The sequence below is a fragment of the Vigna angularis genome, chromosome 2 (genome assembly GCF_016808095.1).
Source record: "Vigna angularis cultivar LongXiaoDou No.4 chromosome 2, ASM1680809v1, whole genome shotgun sequence".
Classification (NCBI taxonomy): domain Eukaryota; kingdom Viridiplantae; phylum Streptophyta; class Magnoliopsida; order Fabales; family Fabaceae; genus Vigna; species Vigna angularis.
Genome location: NC_068971.1, coordinates 220,821 through 239,070, shown reverse-complemented (window position 1 = coordinate 239,070; position 18,250 = coordinate 220,821). Strand labels below are relative to the sequence as shown.

Sequence of the window (18,250 nt, the reverse complement as noted above, 5' to 3'; positions counted from 1 at the left end):
AGCACGTCTTGTAACACCTTTTTTTTGTCACGAGTAGTTATAAGTAAACTTAAATTTATTAAAATGTCAATAAAGGAAAACTTATTACAATCCATCCTTGTAACTTCCAAATAAAATTCTGAAATAAATAACATGGAAATGTTTAAAAGTAAAACACTAATAACTCTTCAAGCTTTTTCCAGCATCTCTCAGTTATCTATTCATCAACTGGAACATTTGTAATAATATTTAAATCCGTATAACAATGTGAGTTATACTATCATCGCGAAAAAAAAAAAGTAAGAATGAACTTTCAAATAAAACATCCAATCAGAGAATACAAACAACAACTATCATCCAACCAATTAGCTCAATCACACGTCACGCCAAAAAAGTACGAATACTAACTAGTTACAATCCATGTGTCGTCCTTCCATACCTTACCCGTAGATAACCTGTTCATCAAAATAAGATAAATAAGATAGTTTGAGTTGTCATCTAGTGTAACTTTAGACCTATTTCATGTTGGTTTCTGAAAGGTTTTTTAATCGTATAATATTGAAGTCTTTTTTTAATTTAACAATCTATAATAATAAATTAAGTTTAGTATTGCTACATATTAAATGTTTTAAAAGCAACATCCTATGTTATTCAACTTATAATTAGAATAAGCTAAATTTTGAATTGCACTTTTCACCAAATTGTACAAATTTTAGACTGTAATCTAAAACCTTATTATTAGAATACGATAAATTATACAAGAATGTATTTTGGATTTTACAAAATTTAAAAATGTATTTTGTCCAATTTGAAAATATAGTATAATTAGGGATTAAAAATCAAATTGTTCTCTTGGATGTTGTCTCAACTTATTTCAATTTTTTATGAAATATATATATATATATATATATATATATATATATATTAAATATTAGTATATATAAGAATAATAATAAAAAAATTAAAGGATTCCTTTGGCATAATATCCAAGGATTCCTTTCTAGTCAATTTTTATTTTTATCACACAGCGCTTTCCATTGCGTGCATCATGCCGTTTTCTCCACTAAAATATTGATTAGGACTAAGATTCTGCATTAACACTCACTAACACTATAACACTAACACTAGCAAGAACACAAAAACAAATAAACACAGGACAATCTTCTTCTCTCATCTGTCACCATAAATAGCAGATAGTTAGATAGATAAACCTTGATAGATAGAAACAGAAACAAACACATTACAAGAGTTTGAAGAAGCCAGCAAACTGTGATATAAGAGAAATACAGATAGAAGAGAATTAGGATATATTTATAGAAACTTTCTTTTTTAATAGAAAAAGAAATGTTATTAGATAGAAAAGTGGAAAATACAATAAAGGGGAGAGGAAGTTATCCATACAACAACTAGGAACACAGGGAAAACAAAAACCTACAGAACGTGCTGCTTTACCTTAGCACATAGTCTCTTTAATTACTAGAATAGAAACTCCCACGAAAACAGCCATGAGCAAAACTCACATGGTTAAATAGCTGCTTTACGTTGCCAAAATAAGATGGTTTACACTTTTTTAAATAGTTTTCTCATCACAAAATCAGAGAACTGTCCCACACAAACAACGCAATTACTTTTTGTTAATACGCTTTCCTATAAATGAAATTTCATATGTTCACAAGGGCTGTAAACTTGTAATAGTTTTGATTCTATTAAAATTTTAAGAATTGGACATGAGATGCACTATGACTCGAGAGGGGTGATTTTAAGGAATATCCATATGAAAAATGATGTACTTGAATTTCAGTTAATTGATAACTGCTTTAATGTTCATGAGCCCAAGGGCTTACCCTGTTATACAATTCGTCTTCTAACTCCTGTCTCTATAATTGTATTCAGAAAAATAAAGTTTTTTTCTCCAATATCCTTAAGTAAGAAGAAATGCAAAAATGTTTCATCTACCAACTCTTCATGATTTCCTAAGGAAGAGAAAGAGATACATTTCGCTTATGATGTCCACCATGCTACGATCAAAAGCCAAGAGAAATGTAAGTCAGATTCTATGGTGCAACATATCGTCTGTAAAATGACCCTTTCACTAGAAAAAAACTTGAGTTTGAGGTAGAAACACCGATAATCAAATATGATACGCTAATTTCTATTTTCATAGTATTGATGGATACCAACTCAAGGAAAGAGAAAACAAGAATTTGAAATAAAGTACTCTTTCCGAACATTAGGAGATGTCATATTCTGTGAGATGTTTCCAAAAAGTTGCACAAGTAAACATTAAAAATATTGAATAACCAGTTTATAATTCAGATATAAACTAAAAAGACTAAAAATAATTTCAGTAAATCATTGCCTTACCGTTCTGATTTCATGGTTTCTATAAAGAACTATACTTGTTCCTTTGGGAGATAAACCATATTTATGTACATCCACTGATATTGAAGAAACTCCTTTAACAGAGAAATCAAAAGGTGGAATGGGGTACCTGGGAAAGAACAGGTTGAACATGAGTCACTTACAATAGTACTGAAAAGAAGTTGCAACAAGTGCTACATATAATTTCCAACAACGTGGTTTAAATTAGATTTGTTTTGAGATACTTTGAGATCCTCCATCCATGACAAAGCTTACTTATGTCCAAACACAACGAGCTAATATGTTTTATTATTACTAATTTATATCAGCTCAGCGAAGCTATATTACACTTTAGTTCATAACTAGACACTCCTTCAAAGATATACAAGCACACCATCAATTGTATAGAGGATAATGCCACGAAAGACCCTTGTAGCAATAGAAGTATCCTTTTGAGGCTAATGAGGGTGAGATGAAGCTTATATGCTTATCTATAACTCTTCAAAACCATCTTCATCACCTTCATTCTCTATCCTTTGAAATTCTCGTCTCCATGATTCCATCTGCCATAATATCATTGCTTTGTTATGCTTTATACACACCACTGCGATATACCATGTAAATCTGAATACAAAGTGCCTCACCTGATCATCAGAATGTAACAGCTGTTCTGCGACAAACAGTATACTATTATTGTGTCCTGATGCAAAATCTTTACCATAACTCCCGGCAATCCCTTCGTACTTGATCATTTCCACCCGAAATCCCTTGCTCATGAATAGTTTATCCACCCATTGCCTTATATTGGACTGTGCAAGAGACAATAAAAGATTTCTTTTTGCTTTCTTTTGCATGGTGAAGAAAATTATTTTAATGAATTAATTAAATTACTTGTGCACTAACCTTGATTTCTGGGTCTGTCTCAGTTAAGCAGGCAGGAAGCTCTCCTAAAAAAAGGGATCCCTTCATGGCCAAACTGCTAATCATTGACAAAACCTCTTCAAAATTTGCCAGCGTCATCATTGGAAATCCCTGAGCAGGAATAAACCTACGTGACTAACCTCTCAAGCAAAGACTCCCTCTTACCCCAACACCAACTTTGCTTTTGATTTCGAGAGTTTACGAAAAATGATTGGATTAATTACCTGCAGGACCCATATGCTTGGTCTATTACCATTGTAGCCTTTAAATTGCATAGCCTGCTCCAGGTCAGATGATTCCAGTGGAATATGACAGAATATGCAACCTTTGGGTATCTTAGCCCCAACATCTGAAACTTTTATAAAAGACACAATTAGATGTTTTCATCACAGTGAACGCACAATACAAAATAAAAGGACCGACTCTTGCATCCTTTTCTACGGATTTTTCTGACGCACAATTAACCAAGGAACTGATTTTGTTGAATTTATAATAAGAACGTCGTAGTCTATATAGAACAGTTTCCAATTGGATTTGGATTCTTTCCTAAGCTTTTCCCTTAACGAAAGAGAAATAAACAAATATTTCATTGCACATATTGAGTTACTTTGTGTCTGCCTTTCTCTTCGTATGCTGTAATCATTTAAAAATACTTATCTGACTAAGAGAATCCAAATCATGATCCATCTAGCTTGGATTTGTACTTACAAGGTTTTAGGCTCACTATTGTCACTATAATAAACTTTGTTCAATGACATTTAGATTTGACCATGCTTAAAAGATTATCGTCCACTAGTTCAACAAATATCACCTTTAAGCTTCTCAGCTGCAAACTTAAACACAATTTCAGGGGAAATGTCAAATATTATGGTCGAAGTAGGCCACTGAAGTCTGTATGGGCGTGTATCCATGCCATCAGTCAAAAAAACTAGCTGCAATTAAGGAAAAATCATGACAAATTATGCAATATCATCCACATAACTACCGAAGTACTTAGTGAAAAATAGTAATTTAAGAGGATACAAGATTATTCCCAGAAGCATACGTACACTAAAAAAGTACCTGCTTTAGTCCATCAATAAGACTAACTGTATGAAGCAGCTTATCATCAATGAACTTGGCTGCAAGACAATAGGGATGCAAGTCCTGAATCACATCCTCGGGAGTATTATCACGGACAAAACAACCAGCATATGGGTCTAGAAACAGAGGCTCTGCACTTGCGAAGAAGTGATACTGTGAGACACGTTGATCTTGTTTTATTATTTGCTTCAAAAAATGTGATATATGCAAACTCACACATATATATATATAGAGAGAAAAGTAATGATACATTCACACCTTCCTAAATCAAACATTCCATCAATGCCTATTATTTTTCTGTCTCTATTTTCTAGACAGATCATCTCCTATCATAACTACATTTCTCGTTTCTTTTTTTCCTCTCACGATGTTAAAAAGCATTTGGTGTCCACCAATATTTTCCCAACTGTGAACTCAAACAACCTACTTTGAATGGAGGCAATAAAATGCTAGTTTAGCACTACGAACCTACCGCTACCATTTGTTGGACCATTCTATATAAAGATAAAGGCTTTTGTACTTTGAAGCAACAAAACTCAACCATACTCATGTATTATTATTATTCATCAAAACCCTTGAAATGCTCGATGAAATGTCTAAATGAGATAGAATTTCCTATAGAGAGTACAGTGGAATGAAAGGCAGAGATGGGTTGATTTGCCTGGTCGAAGAGATTCACGGTAGCGAAGAGAAGCAAAAGCAGTGGCAGAAAGAAGTAATGGGTCATTGTCTCGGCTGAGTTTTGCAGTAGAAACACAAAGTTTCCTCTTAAAGGTGCAAACGAGTGAGGGAAGGTTATTAATAGAGGTTACAGGGAAAGCTTGTGCAAAACCCATCAAGCATTTCAAAAGGATAAGTGATTTGAGAGTCTGATTTGAGGGAATGAAGAGTGAAATTACAAAATCCCCCTTGCTCTTTTTTGTTCCATGCGTGGGAATAGACAAGTGCTACATTGTGGCTGTGCGAGAATGGGAGGTGAGAACCGATTCTCCTCCATGAAAATCGATTCTGGTGGTTCAGATCCGATTGTGGAGGCGTTTGGAGGAGGTGCGGGTGGCCGTAGGAGACGAAGAAGAAGCTGCTTAAACTCTTCAAATGAGAAATGTTATATTATCTGAATTCATTAAGTGATTCCAACTAATTTTAAGAATTTTTTTTCCATAAATTCTTTTATTTGACGTTAGTAACTAACTGTTTTTATGGAATTAGAGATAATAGAAATTAAATTTGAAAATAAAATTTGTAAAAGATTATGAAATATTTAATTGATATGATAAATTAAAAAAAAAATAATAGATAAGATTATTAGATTGTTTTTAATGATAATGGTAAATATAAAATGATACATATTTTGGTAGAAATTATTTGAAATAGTAAAATAAAATATTAATAAATAATTAATCTAATATATTTGAATTATTATTATTATTTAAAATTATTATTATTCTTTTTATTATTATTTATTGTTATTATTACAAAAATTTAAAAGAAAAACACGTGTTTCTCTTAGTAGAATCAATTCCAAGGTGATTGGAAATCAATTTTCCCTATTTTTCTTGCAAATGGAATCAATTATAATGGTATGAAATCGGTTACAACAGCATTAAAATGCATTCGTAAAGGAAAATAATGTCCCATAAAATTATTATTATTATTATTATTATATATTATTAAAACTTTTTTTTTAATATTATTGTTATTATTAATAATAAAAACTAAAACGTCTTTTTCCCTGGAATCGATTCGAGAGTAAATTTTTTGTTTTCCTTTACAAATGGAATCGGTTACACGGACATTGAATGAGTTTCTTCTCTTTGAGATTCTCCGATGGGGATGCAAGTAAAAAAAAATATTTAAGGCAAAAATAGATTTTCACACAAAATACCATCAAATTGCAATATATCCCTTCAAAATATCTCAAAACAAATCTAATTTAAACCAAGAATCTATCTACGTAAACAATAAATCAACCAGAAACGAATACAATGTAAATGACTATGACGTGCTATACATATATAGATAAGCAATATTTAATAATCATAATTAATTTTCTATGTATTTAACTTTTTGTCTAAAAAAATGTAATCATGGTAATTTGTAATATAGTTGGCTAAATATTTGAATAAAAATATTTGTTAGAATAAAATAATTGATATTAATAGAGGTGAAAGGTTTTTTTGGTTAAAAATAGTTTTAAAATGATAAAAAAAAATATAACCAATACCTGTTTAATAAAATTTATCTTTTAGAAACATAAAAGAAGATTCTTTTATTTATTAAAAGTATTTTTATAGGATAATGTAATGGTTTATTTGAAAAATTAAAATTAATTTATATTTAAATTATTTTGTAAAAATCATCTTATATAAATCATTGAAGTTTGTATCTTTCTCTTTTTCTGTATACCTTAATTTTAACTTATAAAACTGTTTCTTTTTCAAATTTTGCCTCTAAAAGTATTCTCGAAAAACTTTTTGCCATGATTAATTGTTCTTAAATAGGCTAGATGAACCCATTTTTCTTGCTCCTTTCATTCTTCTTTCTTTTGTTTAGTGTTTTTAATAAATAAATAAAAAACTCTCCTTTTACAAAATTATTATCACACGTTTTTTCAAGTTTTTCTTTTTATTTCAACTTGTATCTCTTTCACATTATAATAATGTTATATTATAATACATTTGATACTGAATTTTATTGTTTTTCATCAATTTTATTATGATAATGTTTAAAATATAAGAATTTAAATAGTAATATGATATACTTATAAAATTTAAGGATATTATCTTGTTTCTCCAAGCTTGTTAGTCAAAATCTCTCACATCATATAATATGGATTCAAATTTTTAAAAAAATACATTAGATAATGTTTCATTGCAATGAATTACCATTTAAAAGATAATTATAAATTTGCAGGTACATGGTGAATTTGACGGATTAATGTAGTTTTAATGATTAAATTTGTTAATAATCTATAATTTTAGTAATGCTTTAATTATCTATTCTACTCATTTAAAATAATCTTAATTGATTCGTAATTTTGAATATAGTAGAAATTATATATGAAATTAATTTATTTTTATTAAATATACAAACATTTATAATAAAAAAATATAAATTAAACATAAAATTTAAATAAAATATAAATATAAAATAATTAAAGATAAGAGATAAATATAAAATAAAGATAATATATTTTAATAAAAAAAGTAAAATTGTTTTAAAACTTATTTATTTTAAATATAATGGGTGAGATTATAAAAGAGAATAAAGTTTCCCTGTTTGAACATGCAAAACATCATTAAGGTTTAGGGCGCGGTGTTATATTTATTTGACAAACCAATTGGAGCCCCTTTTACGTAAACACTGTCCCTGTCTTTCGCCGCCCATTAGAAGGCATCGAAGCTGTGTTGTGTGGCGGCGCGTAGCATTCTCTCTCCCTCCGTTCTCGTGTCGCCTTCAGGTATTGAAATTTCTCTGTGTTAGGTTTAGGGTTCATGCTTTCTACTTCCTTATTCTTCTGTACTTGTTCAGAGGCAGAAGCTGAAGCAGATGCAGATTGAAGGCATTGTAACTCAGCAACCAACGATGGGGTCACTGAAGAGAAAGTCGCCGGAAGAACCTTCAGCTTCATCTTCGCTGCCACTGCATGATTGTGTGCACCACGTTTCGTATCCACCCGATTACACCCATCCTTCTTCTCCGCCCACTCAAACACACGCAGAACCCGCCAAGAAGTTCCCGTTCACTCTCGATCCCTTTCAGTCCCAAGCCATCACTTGCCTTGAAAACGGCGAGTCCGTCATGGTCACTATTCAAACGAAATTCTGTTTTCTTTTCTGTTTTGATTTTTTGATTATTGATTTTCTCACTTGTGGAGCTGTTTGTGTAACTTAACTTAGGTGTCTGCACATACGTCTGCTGGAAAAACCGTGGTGGCTTCGTATGCTATTGCTATGTCCCTCCGAGATGGGCAGCGTGTCATCTACACTTCCCCTATCAAGGCTCTCAGCAACCAGAAGTACAGAGAATTCAAGGAAGAATTTTCTGACGTTGGCTTGATGACCGGAGACGTCACCATTGATCCCAATGCTTCTTGTTTGGTAGGTACGCTGCTCCAAGGTTTTAAATTGCGGTTGCCGTCGCTGTTTTGTCACGTGTTGTGGACAAAATGCTGTGGTCATGTACACCCGGCAAAACTTATGTTGTGGTGACAGACGGTTTTTACAACCTTACGCCGCTCTTCCGCTTTTACTTTTCCTTAACAGGGAACACTATGTTGTCTCTAATTTGGAATTTAATTGATTCAGGTAATGACTACGGAAATCTGGCGTAGCATGCAGTACAAAGGGTCTGAGATCACAAGGGAGGTGGCTTGGATTGTTTTTGATGAGGTGCATTACATGCGTGATCGTGAGAGAGGCGTGGTTTGGGAAGAAAGTATTGTTTTGTCGCCAAAGAATTCGCGTTTTGTGTTCCTGTCTGCCACTGTCCCCAACGCCAAGGAATTTGCTGATTGGGTGGCAAAGGTCGTTGATTGATTTGCTTTCTATTACATTAATTCTCTGCTGTTTCCCTGATGTTTTTAGCTTACATACAGGTGCATAAACAACCTTGTCATGTTGTCTATACTGATTACCGCCCAACACCCCTTCAACATTACATTTTTCCTTCTGGGGGTGATGGTCTATATCTGGTTGTGGATGATAAGGGAAAGTTTCGCGAAGACAGCTTTCAGAAATCTTTGAATGCTCTTGTTCCCACCACTGAGGGTGATAAGAGAAAAGAGAACGGCAAGCGGCAAAAGGGTTTGGTCCTGGGTAGAGTTGGTGAAGAAAGTGACATATTCAAGATGGTGAAAATGATCATTCAGCGTCAATATGATCCTGTGATACTGTTCAGCTTTAGCAAAAGGGAGTGTGAGCTTCTTGCAATGCAGGTAAAGTTCAACTTGCTGTTCATCGTAAAAAAAACTGTTTATTTTCTTTTCATTCTCTCTTATCTAACACTGTATCTCTAATGTGCTCTGTGTCTGTAGATGGCAAAAATGGATCTTAATGGGGATCATGAAAAGGACAACATAGAACAAATATTTAATAGTGCTATGGACATGCTTTCAGACGATGATAAGAAACTACCCCAGGCAAGATACTTCCTTAACTCGGTGTTCTCCCCACTTGCCAGGGGCACATGACTACTGCATATACATATTGCTGAGTTTTAGCACTTCTCATTTCTTGAATTATTAAAAAATAAAATAAAATTAAGTAGAGGTTCTTATTGACTCTAACTCTTTTTACATTTATCTGTTCTATTACACCCTAAGAAAGCAAGAATGTCACGGGAGTAGTGGGCTTAGGATTTATTAGGCCTGGACATTTAGGGACTATTAGGGAACTTAACAATATCCCTGTTGGACAAGCTTTGATATAGTTGTGGTTCAAGACTCAACATTTTATTTCTCACTGACGATATTTGATTATATTTTACATTCAAGCATTTTAATTTTGATATGGTTGTTTCAAGGAAGTTTTCATCTTACGTTTCGCATGTACAAGAGATTCAGCAGCCTTATTATTCTGATTTTTTTTTTTTTTGCTGTTGTGGACTATATGTTATCACTTTGTAATCGTGCTTTCCTTTCCTCCCTCGGAATTTGGTGTTCAGACGAGCTCAATGGTGTCATGTGACCCATATAATGACTTATCCTAGTGAAATAAGACTTTTCTTCTGGTAGTTCTAGTTTTTTATTTTTGTTTTTTTTTTTTATCAAAAGATGGAAGTGCTAAAACGTCACCATGTTATTTGGCATCTCAACTATGTTGGGACTGTAAATACCATCAAAAACAACTAAAGGAGCCAAACAGGCATGTGGGGGGACTAGGCTAAAGCCTTCTAAGAAAACCTATGTGGCAGAGAATCTATCCCTAAAGAATGCAGGATTTAAGATATTAGGCACATCATCCCACCAAGAGAAACCCTGGAAATCGATGTCTGCAAGTTTATCAGTATAATAATTTCTCTCCATAGAAACAGTTCTAGTTGTGCTTTATCCTGTTGAATATAATTAAAAGAAATGTTAGTCTATCAAAATAATATATCCAACCATGATCTTCCAAAATTTGAGATCATATATTCAGTTTGTGCACAGATCATATTGTGGTCAAATTGTAGATTAAAATCATCTGATGTATATCTATACACATACACATACCTGCATTAACAACTTTGTAACTGGTTTCCACATTTGTTTCCAAACCTTCTACATAGAGCCTTATACTACCATTTGGCCAAAGTTTGATCCTTATCCCCTGTTCCTATGAGGGAACTAAAATTTCTATTTTCAGGATGATATGTGGTATATCCTCACATCCTCAAGAGTGAAGCATTGCACAAAATGAAAACAGCAGAAAGTAAAACACAGGAAGCAATAAAGTCAGGGGCAATGACATTAAGCAGCTTCTTTCCTTTGCACAATTGGATATTGCAACACACTTGAAACAATCATTTTCTGAGCACTTAGTAGAAACTAAGAATATAATCCTGGCCCAGATCAAATTTTCCTTCCAACGATGTTATTCCATTTAATTTCCATTTAACTGCTCCAAACTAATGCACCAAACAATGTAAAGACTGTATGCTGACATCTTTTTAACCTTAGATTTGCCAAAGTATTTAAAACTAGGTGGATAGAAGTAGGACTGCTCAATGGTAGACAGGAATATCCACTGTTCATGGAAAATCCAGAAGAGGGTTACTTCACAAAAGTTGTTCTTTGTAGCATGTTGCATGTTTGATTTTGCTTAAAGCTAGGGAAACAATTTCTTATTTCTCGAAATCTCAAAATCGTGGTTATTTCTTCAAAAAATTTGAGCAAAACACATGTCTCGTCTGTATTAAATAGTTCTTTTATTCATGTTAAGCACTGCTGTACATAGAGCGCATAATCTTGGAGCTTTGGATTTTTGTCTATAGATAATTTTTTCAAGGAATTTTTTCTGGTTAGGGGAGTGGGCTCTGGGGAAGTGTTTAAGAAGAAATTCAGTGGAGTCCATGAGCAGAATTTTTTTCAGGACAACCATAGTTATCTGTCTGACCTGAGTAAAGGGACCATATTCACCTGTTGTTACTGAAGTGTAAATTCCACTTTTAATGAGGATATTGGAAATTGTTTATGGGGAACTATAGATTGTATGGTTGAGGAAAACCTCCAGCAGGAGTCATTACCTGCTGGTGAATCCTCTCAGAACTTGTTTGATGTTTAAGCTTGTCCTTTCTGAGCACCGTTGCCTTCTAACTAACTGTCTAGAAATACAATAATATCAATGTCGTTGCATGTTGTGTCACTTATAAGGTATCCTTATTCTTTGTTTATGTTTTCTATATATTTATTTTCAGGTTTCGAACATGCTGCCTTTGTTGAAACGTGGAATAGGAGTACATCACTCTGGTTTACTCCCAATTCTAAAGGAAGTGATTGAGATCTTATTTCAAGAAGGGCTAATCAAGGTTTGTGGAAAGAAATGATGGGATACGATACGTTTTTTCATCTGTATAAGCCATGAACCTGTGATATAACTGTGTGCTCACACCTTAGTTAAAGGCATAAAATTACATACCTATGCTAAAAACGTAACTACATGCTGGTAGACAATTTTATTAGGGGTAATGGCTGATTAGTCAGAAGCAATTATGGCAATTTGTTTGCAGCCATCATATCGTATCCACCCCTATATTATTTAATTATATAAATCTAAATGTTGGTATTTTAATAAAATGTTTCTTTTTGTTGTAAGGCACATGAGTTTAGGTTAAATCTCATACTCGTTGGGGGTTCCGTGACCTCTTTTTTTCTTTTCATCTTTTGTTCATAATATTATTGATACAGTTAACAATCCTTGTTTGATTCAAACTATGGATTCTTGCAATTCTAACTAGAAATATTTTTCTTTAGTGTTTGTTTGCCACGGAGACATTCAGCATTGGTTTGAACATGCCTGCAAAAACTGTTGTTTTCACAAATGTCCGGAAATTTGATGGGGACAAGTTTAGATGGATATCCAGTGGAGAATATATTCAAATGAGTGGTCGTGCAGGTCGAAGAGGCATTGATGAACGTGGGATATGTATCCTCATGGTTGATGAAAAGATGGAGCCTTCTACTGCTAAAAACATGGTTAAAGGGGCAGCTGATAGTTTAAATAGGTAAATTGTTGGTTTAATTTAATTTTAAAGAGTTTCATATCTTTCAAGGTTCTGCAAGATAAGGGTTTACTCATCCATTTTGTTAGGGATATGGTCTCAATGATAGTGAAACTTTGCAAAATTGATTTCTTGTTGGTGCACTTCACTATCCAGTACTTATTAGTGGCATAAACTTTTCAGTGTTTCTGGTGAATGCTGGGTTAGGGCAGAGTCGGAGACCTTTTATCTTATGGCACATGGTTTAAAGGGACAGTTTATAACAAGATATTTAAATTTAAATCTTAAGGTGATGAAAGTGTGCTGTGTTTTTGACAATTCCTGCATCTTGAGATTTCCTTTGATGTGTAGCATCTTTGGGATAGATTAGGCATTTGGCTTCCACTTAATGTAAGCTCGTGGTGTGTGTGTGTGTGAGAGAGAGAGTTTGTCTTACAGATACTTTGAGGGATCTTTAAGGTTTGCTTTGTTCTAATTGTTTGTTACATTATTTCTTTTTTAAGGAGGGTATCATATCCTCTTAATTTTTTGTAATCATCTTCTCAGTCTTAATGATTTTCTTCTTCTTTTGTAAAATAAATAAAGCATGCTTTATGCATTTTTAAATTAATGAATGGATATTCTAAAGCTCTTTACTTATTGACCGTGCTGATGCCTTATATTTCGTCAGTCATTAGTTTTCCTACTCATTTAAAAATCCTGCTAATTCTCCTGCTTGGTAATTCTCTGGAGAGAAAGATAAACCAAAAGGTGAAGAATGGAGTTAGCATCTTGTTCGGAATATTGCCTTGAGTTATAGCAAAAGCGATTGTTGTACAAGCTTTTATTGAAATACACAATAATTAAAATATTATCACTTCATGTTACAGATGAAAAATCATATAATAATGGAAATATACTTACATATCTTACCCTCCCTATTTTTCTGATAGCTTATTGTGAGTGACCTTGATGATTAGTAACTCAAACCAAATGCAATATAGGTTTTATTGGTAATTGGAAAATCATGCATTGTATCTCAATGTTAGGATGATGTAACTTGGCATAAAAGATAATGCCATAATGAAACTGTTTAATACCTAAAGCATGTTTTCTATTTTTCATATTATAGCTTGCATACATAAATTATCTTTATTCTGACATTCACATTGGCCTTCACTTGCGTTTCAGTGCCTTTCATTTAAGCTACAACACGATTTTAAATCAAATGCGGTGTGAAGATGGTGATCCTGAAAAATTGATTCGTAATTCCTTTTTTCAGTTCCAAGCTGATCGTGCCATTCCTGATCTTGAGGTTTGTTTAAATTTATGAAGGCTAGAAATATGTGTTGTTATTTTTGCGGGGTTGGGTGTTCTGTAGTGTGATGAGGTTATGCAGATCATTTGCTATCTCTATAAAGTTTAGGGTTACCTCTGATGAATACGATATTCTTTATGATTGTGGGTTTAAAATATTTCATGTTACTGTCAAACTCAGTTGGCTAATTTGATTCAGATGGAAATTTCCTTCCCATATGGTTCCACTTTTATCTGAGTTATCTGAGTTAAAAAGGGAATATTTCACTTTTCGTACTGTTTTTTGTCTATACAGAAACAAATACAGTTGCTTGAAAAAGAGAGGGAATCAATTGTTATTGAAGAAGAAAACAGTCTAAAGGATTATTTCAATCTACTGGAGCAGCATAGAAGTTTAAATAAGGAGGTCCGTGACATTGTGCTATCTCCAAGGCACTGTTTACCTTTTCTACAGCCTGGGAGGCTTGTTTCTCTTGATTGCACTTCAAGTGATGAAGATCTAACCCCCGTTTTTATTGAGGACCAGTTGACTTGGGGGTTGGTCATTAATTTTGAAAGGGTTAAGAGTGTTTCTGATGGTAAGAATTCTTAATGATTTATAGTGATTTGTATACACCTTTGTATGTTGAAATTTTAGTCTGTTTATATCATAAAAGTAATAATAAAAATTTCAGATGATGCAAGTGTGAAACCTGAGGACGCATCTTACAATGTTGATGTTCTTACAAGATGTGTTGTAAAGAAAGATAAAATTGGAAAAAAATCTATTAAGATTGTTCCTCTTAAAGAAGCTGGAGAACCTCTTGTGGTTTCAGTTCCTATCTCTCAGGTACGTATTTTTAAACCGTTAACAGAAGTAATATATCTGCAAGGTTGGGACTTCAAAATTTTTAGTTTTTTTAATGAAATTGCACTTCAACAAAGTATGATCTTTCCAAATCTATCCGAAGGTTTAGTTATGGTTGAAAAACAGTAATATTGTGAACAAGTGGGAAATGGAAGAAACATGAGATGGAGAGATTATAGTATTTCATATATGACATGGAATCTCCGTGGAGAACGGAATAGCAAAGCCCAAAGTAACACGTCTTTCACTTGAAAAACGATATAATGAATGAAGGAATGGAAAAACCAGAAAATTGCTCTCATTATATTTGTAGTATGTAGTTGCATTTGTACACTTTTGACACTAGATTCTTAATTTTTACTTTTTAGTGTTGCTCCTATGAAGCTTACATGGGATTTAAATTCAGTATTTGTGATCTCATACAGGCCAATCCATTGTTAAAATGCTTGATTTTAATGGAATTGTATATGCGTTATTTTTAATTATGATTAATACATTATTGATGTTTTACTGTTAACAGGTCAATACAATAAGTAGTCTGCGTTTATTTATACCGAAGGATCTTTTGCCATTGGAAGCACGAGAAAACACACTGAAGAAAGTGTTGGAAACTCTTTCTAGATTTGGTGAGAAAGGACTGCCCCTTCTAGATCCTGAAGAAGACATGAAGGTATTGTGATCATTTATTCATTCATTAGTTTATTTTTCCTTTTGAATCTTTCCTGATAACACAATCATCATTTTAATTTTTTTTATCAGATTCAAAGCAGCTCATATAAAAAAGCATCTCGTAGGATAGAAGCTTTGGAGAGCCTATTTGAAAAACATGAAATCGCGAAATCACCACTTATAAAACAGAAATTGAAAGTTTTACAGAGGAAGCAAGAACTTACTGCAAAGATAAAGTCCATTAAGAAAACATTAAGATCTTCTACTACTTTAGCTTTCAAGGATGAACTTAAAGCAAGAAAGAGAGTTCTTCGGAGGCTCGGGTAAAGAAACTTGTTTGGTGCTTCATTCTTTCCCCCACCCTTCCTCTTTTTATTGTTATGCTGCAAGACCTTGAATCTTTGACTCATGTTTTGCTCTGAGCTCTTTGTATCAAAAGTTTTTTCCTAATAGTCTTGAAAAGAATTAATTGTTCCCTTGGAATAAAATCACAGTTCTTGTGCACAAATGCAACAAAAAACTGTTTGTTTTCTTTCCATTCTGTCATTTGAAGGCTTCTATCCCCTGATAAGTTGGATTAGCCATCCTCTAATCTTTTCTACTTTCTTCTTGTAGTGTTTCTTATTCCCCTCCCCTAAAGCTACCACATGGATTAGTCATTTTTTCTGATTTGTTTTTTTTGTGTGCCTGTAATCACTTTTATTTGCTTTAATCTCGTTAAGTCAAAGGCACCAAACCATCTTTACATCAACAGTCCCATATGTATTAGGCGAATACTTAGAACTTTCATATAGATCTTAATCACTTACAGCCAACTTTTAAAGTCCAATTTGTGAACTTGGCAAATTTTGTATGTTCTTATTTTTGTCTGTTTCTCTCTATTGGATCATTTCAGCCCCCCTCCATTTGATTAACTTTTGTTGATGAAAATCATATTCACGTGAGATCATCCTTGCAGATATGCTACAAGTGACAATGTGGTCGAGTTAAAAGGGAAGGTTGCTTGTGAAATTAGTAGCGCAGATGAATTGACCCTAACAGAACTAATGTTCAATGGTGTATTTAAGGACATCAAGGTGGAAGAGATGGTTTCTCTCCTCTCTTGTTTAGTCTGGCAGGAAAAAATTCATGATGGTGCCAAACCTCGGGAAGAACTTGATCTGCTTTTTATGCAATTACAAGACACGGCTCGGAGAGTTGCCCAACTTCAGCTCGAGTGCAAGGTAATGACAGAATAATAATGCATTGCATATCTGGTGTCTAAATGCACATTTTCTTTTTCAGGTTTTATTTTGGAAAATCTAGGTCAATTATTGTTTCAACTGAAAATTTGAAAAGTTTTATACAAGTTACTTCCATTTTGAGGATGGATGACTGGGAAAACCTTAGACATTTTGATCACTTCATTTTTTTTTTCCAATGCAAATTGATATTCAGTTATGGTTCCACTTGATTTGACAAAATGGTGGACTTGTATACTACTTGTCCATGCTTATGTAATGGGATTCCTTTTGGTCAACTGTGCTCTTTCGTCCTTCTTTGGTGACATCCTCTGTCCCATTCTCGCATTCCTTTAGGAGTGTATCTTTCCTAACCTGGTACAGGATCGAATTTTTCATTTAATTTTTTAACAAATTACTCCTACTGACATCTTCAACTAAGAAACCGTTGATTTTCATCTTTGATACTCCTAATTATGAGTTAGGTCCTTTAGTTTTCCGTCTTTGTCTTAGTCATTCTGTTTTCCCCCTCCATTCCTTATTGTAAATCATCTTTAATTAATTCATATAGATGAAGTTTGTTTAAATTTGTTAAAAGGTTTTGAATTAAAAAGAAAAACCCATACTCCAAAACTACCTTCATTTGAAAATCCTATAAATTTTATTAATTTCCTTTCAATATTAGTGATTAAGGGTAGAATTGGAAAATGATATTTAATGTTTAAATACTTTTATATAGTGACTTGTGAAAAGGAATTGGGGTATATCCTTTTGTCCCTTGTTAAGGTCCAATACACGTTCCTTGAACACTTTTGATTTAGCTCAACTTTGAAAGCGTCTCAGTGTGTCTGTTCACTATCTTGTAGGCTTTCTAAAGTCTATCCATTTATTTTCAGTTGTAAAATGCATTAACAAGTTCTTTTTCCTTTGACTTTTTTCGAAAATAAATAGGTAGAAATTGACGTCGAGAGCTTTGTGAAGTCATTTAGGCCTGACATTATGGAGGCTGTGTATGCTTGGGCGAAAGGTTCAAAGTTCTATGAGATCATGGAAATCACACAAGTCTTTGAAGGTAGCTTGATTAGAGCGATTAGACGACTTGAGGAAGTTCTTCAGCAATTAATAGCAGCAGCTAAGTCAATTGGGGAAACTCAACTTGAGGCAAAGTTTGAAGAAGCTGTGTCCATGATAAAGAGGGACATCGTCTTTGCAGCATCCCTGTATTTGTAGTTCCTTCTAGAAATAATTTATTACACAAATGCAGAGAATCATGTGGAAGGACACCAACTACATGATATCACCCTGCTTGGTTTTAATCTCCACTAACACCTGGAAATATTTGTATTAGATAAACTTCAACGACAAGTAAATGCTGGATATTTGCTCCTCTTCTGTGAAAATAGAAGGAATAGTCTGAAGTGTTTTATTAAGTTAGATGTGAGTTTAGATGAGTAAAGTTGAGCAAGAAATCAACCTTTAGATTACAGATTGCTTGAACTCGATTGTCCGATGTAGATCCATAGGGAAAGTTCATGTAAAGTGGGAAATCATTTTAGATGATACATTGAGTACATTGATATGAAAAATTATAGATTGATAATGTGCACTACCATAAGATAAGTTTGGTGAAATTTCTTTGTTGGGTTATTTTATTTTCCAAATTCATTTTAAAATA

At 33.2% G+C, this 18,250-nt stretch overlaps 2 protein-coding genes across 9 annotated transcripts; one reads left to right on the top strand and one right to left on the bottom strand.

The window, feature by feature from the left end:
* Positions 1-37: 37 nt before the first annotated feature.
* LOC108321607 (O-methyltransferase 1, chloroplastic) lies at positions 38-5,424 on the bottom strand. Of its 7 annotated transcripts, none has more exons than XM_017553419.2 (9): positions 5,006-5,422; positions 4,324-4,475; positions 4,073-4,193; positions 3,486-3,616; positions 3,244-3,372; positions 2,985-3,149; positions 2,861-2,903; positions 2,344-2,470; positions 38-434 (listed from the first exon to the last, which is right to left on the bottom strand). In XM_017553419.2, the coding sequence occupies exons 1-8, from the start codon at positions 5,178-5,180 to the stop codon at positions 2,373-2,375; spliced, it is 1,014 nt and encodes a 337-aa protein (XP_017408908.1). In that variant the 5' UTR covers positions 5,181-5,422; the 3' UTR covers positions 38-434; positions 2,344-2,372. The 7 variants fall into 7 exon arrangements, 6 of the variants coding, with proteins under 6 accessions (XP_017408908.1, XP_052729775.1, XP_052729774.1 ...); XM_052873815.1 differs by lacking the exon at positions 38-434 and adding an exon at positions 824-1,153; XM_052873814.1 differs by lacking the exon at positions 38-434 and adding an exon at positions 1,755-1,997.
* A 2,191-nt stretch (positions 5,425-7,615) lies between these two features.
* On the top strand, positions 7,616-18,009 carry LOC108321699 (DExH-box ATP-dependent RNA helicase DExH9). 2 transcript variants are annotated; one of them, XM_017553529.2, is made up of 15 exons: positions 7,616-7,804; positions 7,876-8,148; positions 8,244-8,444; positions 8,652-8,870; positions 8,942-9,280; positions 9,380-9,484; positions 11,740-11,850; positions 12,296-12,546; positions 13,714-13,837; positions 14,135-14,417; positions 14,514-14,668; positions 15,207-15,356; positions 15,446-15,678; positions 16,314-16,578; positions 17,527-18,009. In XM_017553529.2, exons 2-15 carry the CDS (start codon positions 7,894-7,896, stop codon positions 17,803-17,805), a joined length of 2,970 nt encoding a protein of 989 aa, XP_017409018.1. In that variant the 5' UTR covers positions 7,616-7,804; positions 7,876-7,893; the 3' UTR covers positions 17,806-18,009. The 2 variants fall into 2 exon arrangements, with proteins under 2 accessions (XP_017409018.1, XP_052729832.1); XM_052873872.1 differs by lacking the exons at positions 7,616-7,804; positions 7,876-8,148 and having other exon boundaries at positions 8,311-8,448.
* Positions 18,010-18,250: the final 241 nt, after the last annotated feature.

What these genes read in the sequence shown, in the direction of transcription:
- LOC108321607 (XM_017553419.2), bottom strand. Translation starts at nt 5,180, where the DNA reads ATGGGTTTTGCACAAGCTTTCCCTGTAACCTCTATTAATAACCTTCCC. An exon ending in TGTTACATTCTGATGATCAG is followed by an intron (nt 2,904 to 2,984) that starts GTGAGGCACTTT and finishes ATATTATGGCAG; the next exon opens with ATGGAATCATGGAGACGAGA. An exon ending in TCAAAGGATAGAGAATGAAG is followed by an intron (nt 2,471 to 2,860) that starts GTGATGAAGATG and finishes GTTCTTTCCCAG; the next exon opens with GTACCCCATTCCACCTTTTG.
- LOC108321699 (XM_017553529.2), top strand. Translation starts at nt 7,894, where the DNA reads ATGCAGATTGAAGGCATTGTAACTCAGCAACCAACGATGGGGTCACTG. An exon ending in ATCCCAATGCTTCTTGTTTG is followed by an intron (nt 8,445 to 8,651) that starts GTAGGTACGCTG and finishes TAATTGATTCAG; the next exon opens with GTAATGACTACGGAAATCTG. An exon ending in AGAGTTCTTCGGAGGCTCGG is followed by an intron (nt 15,679 to 16,313) that starts GTAAAGAAACTT and finishes TCATCCTTGCAG; the next exon opens with ATATGCTACAAGTGACAATG.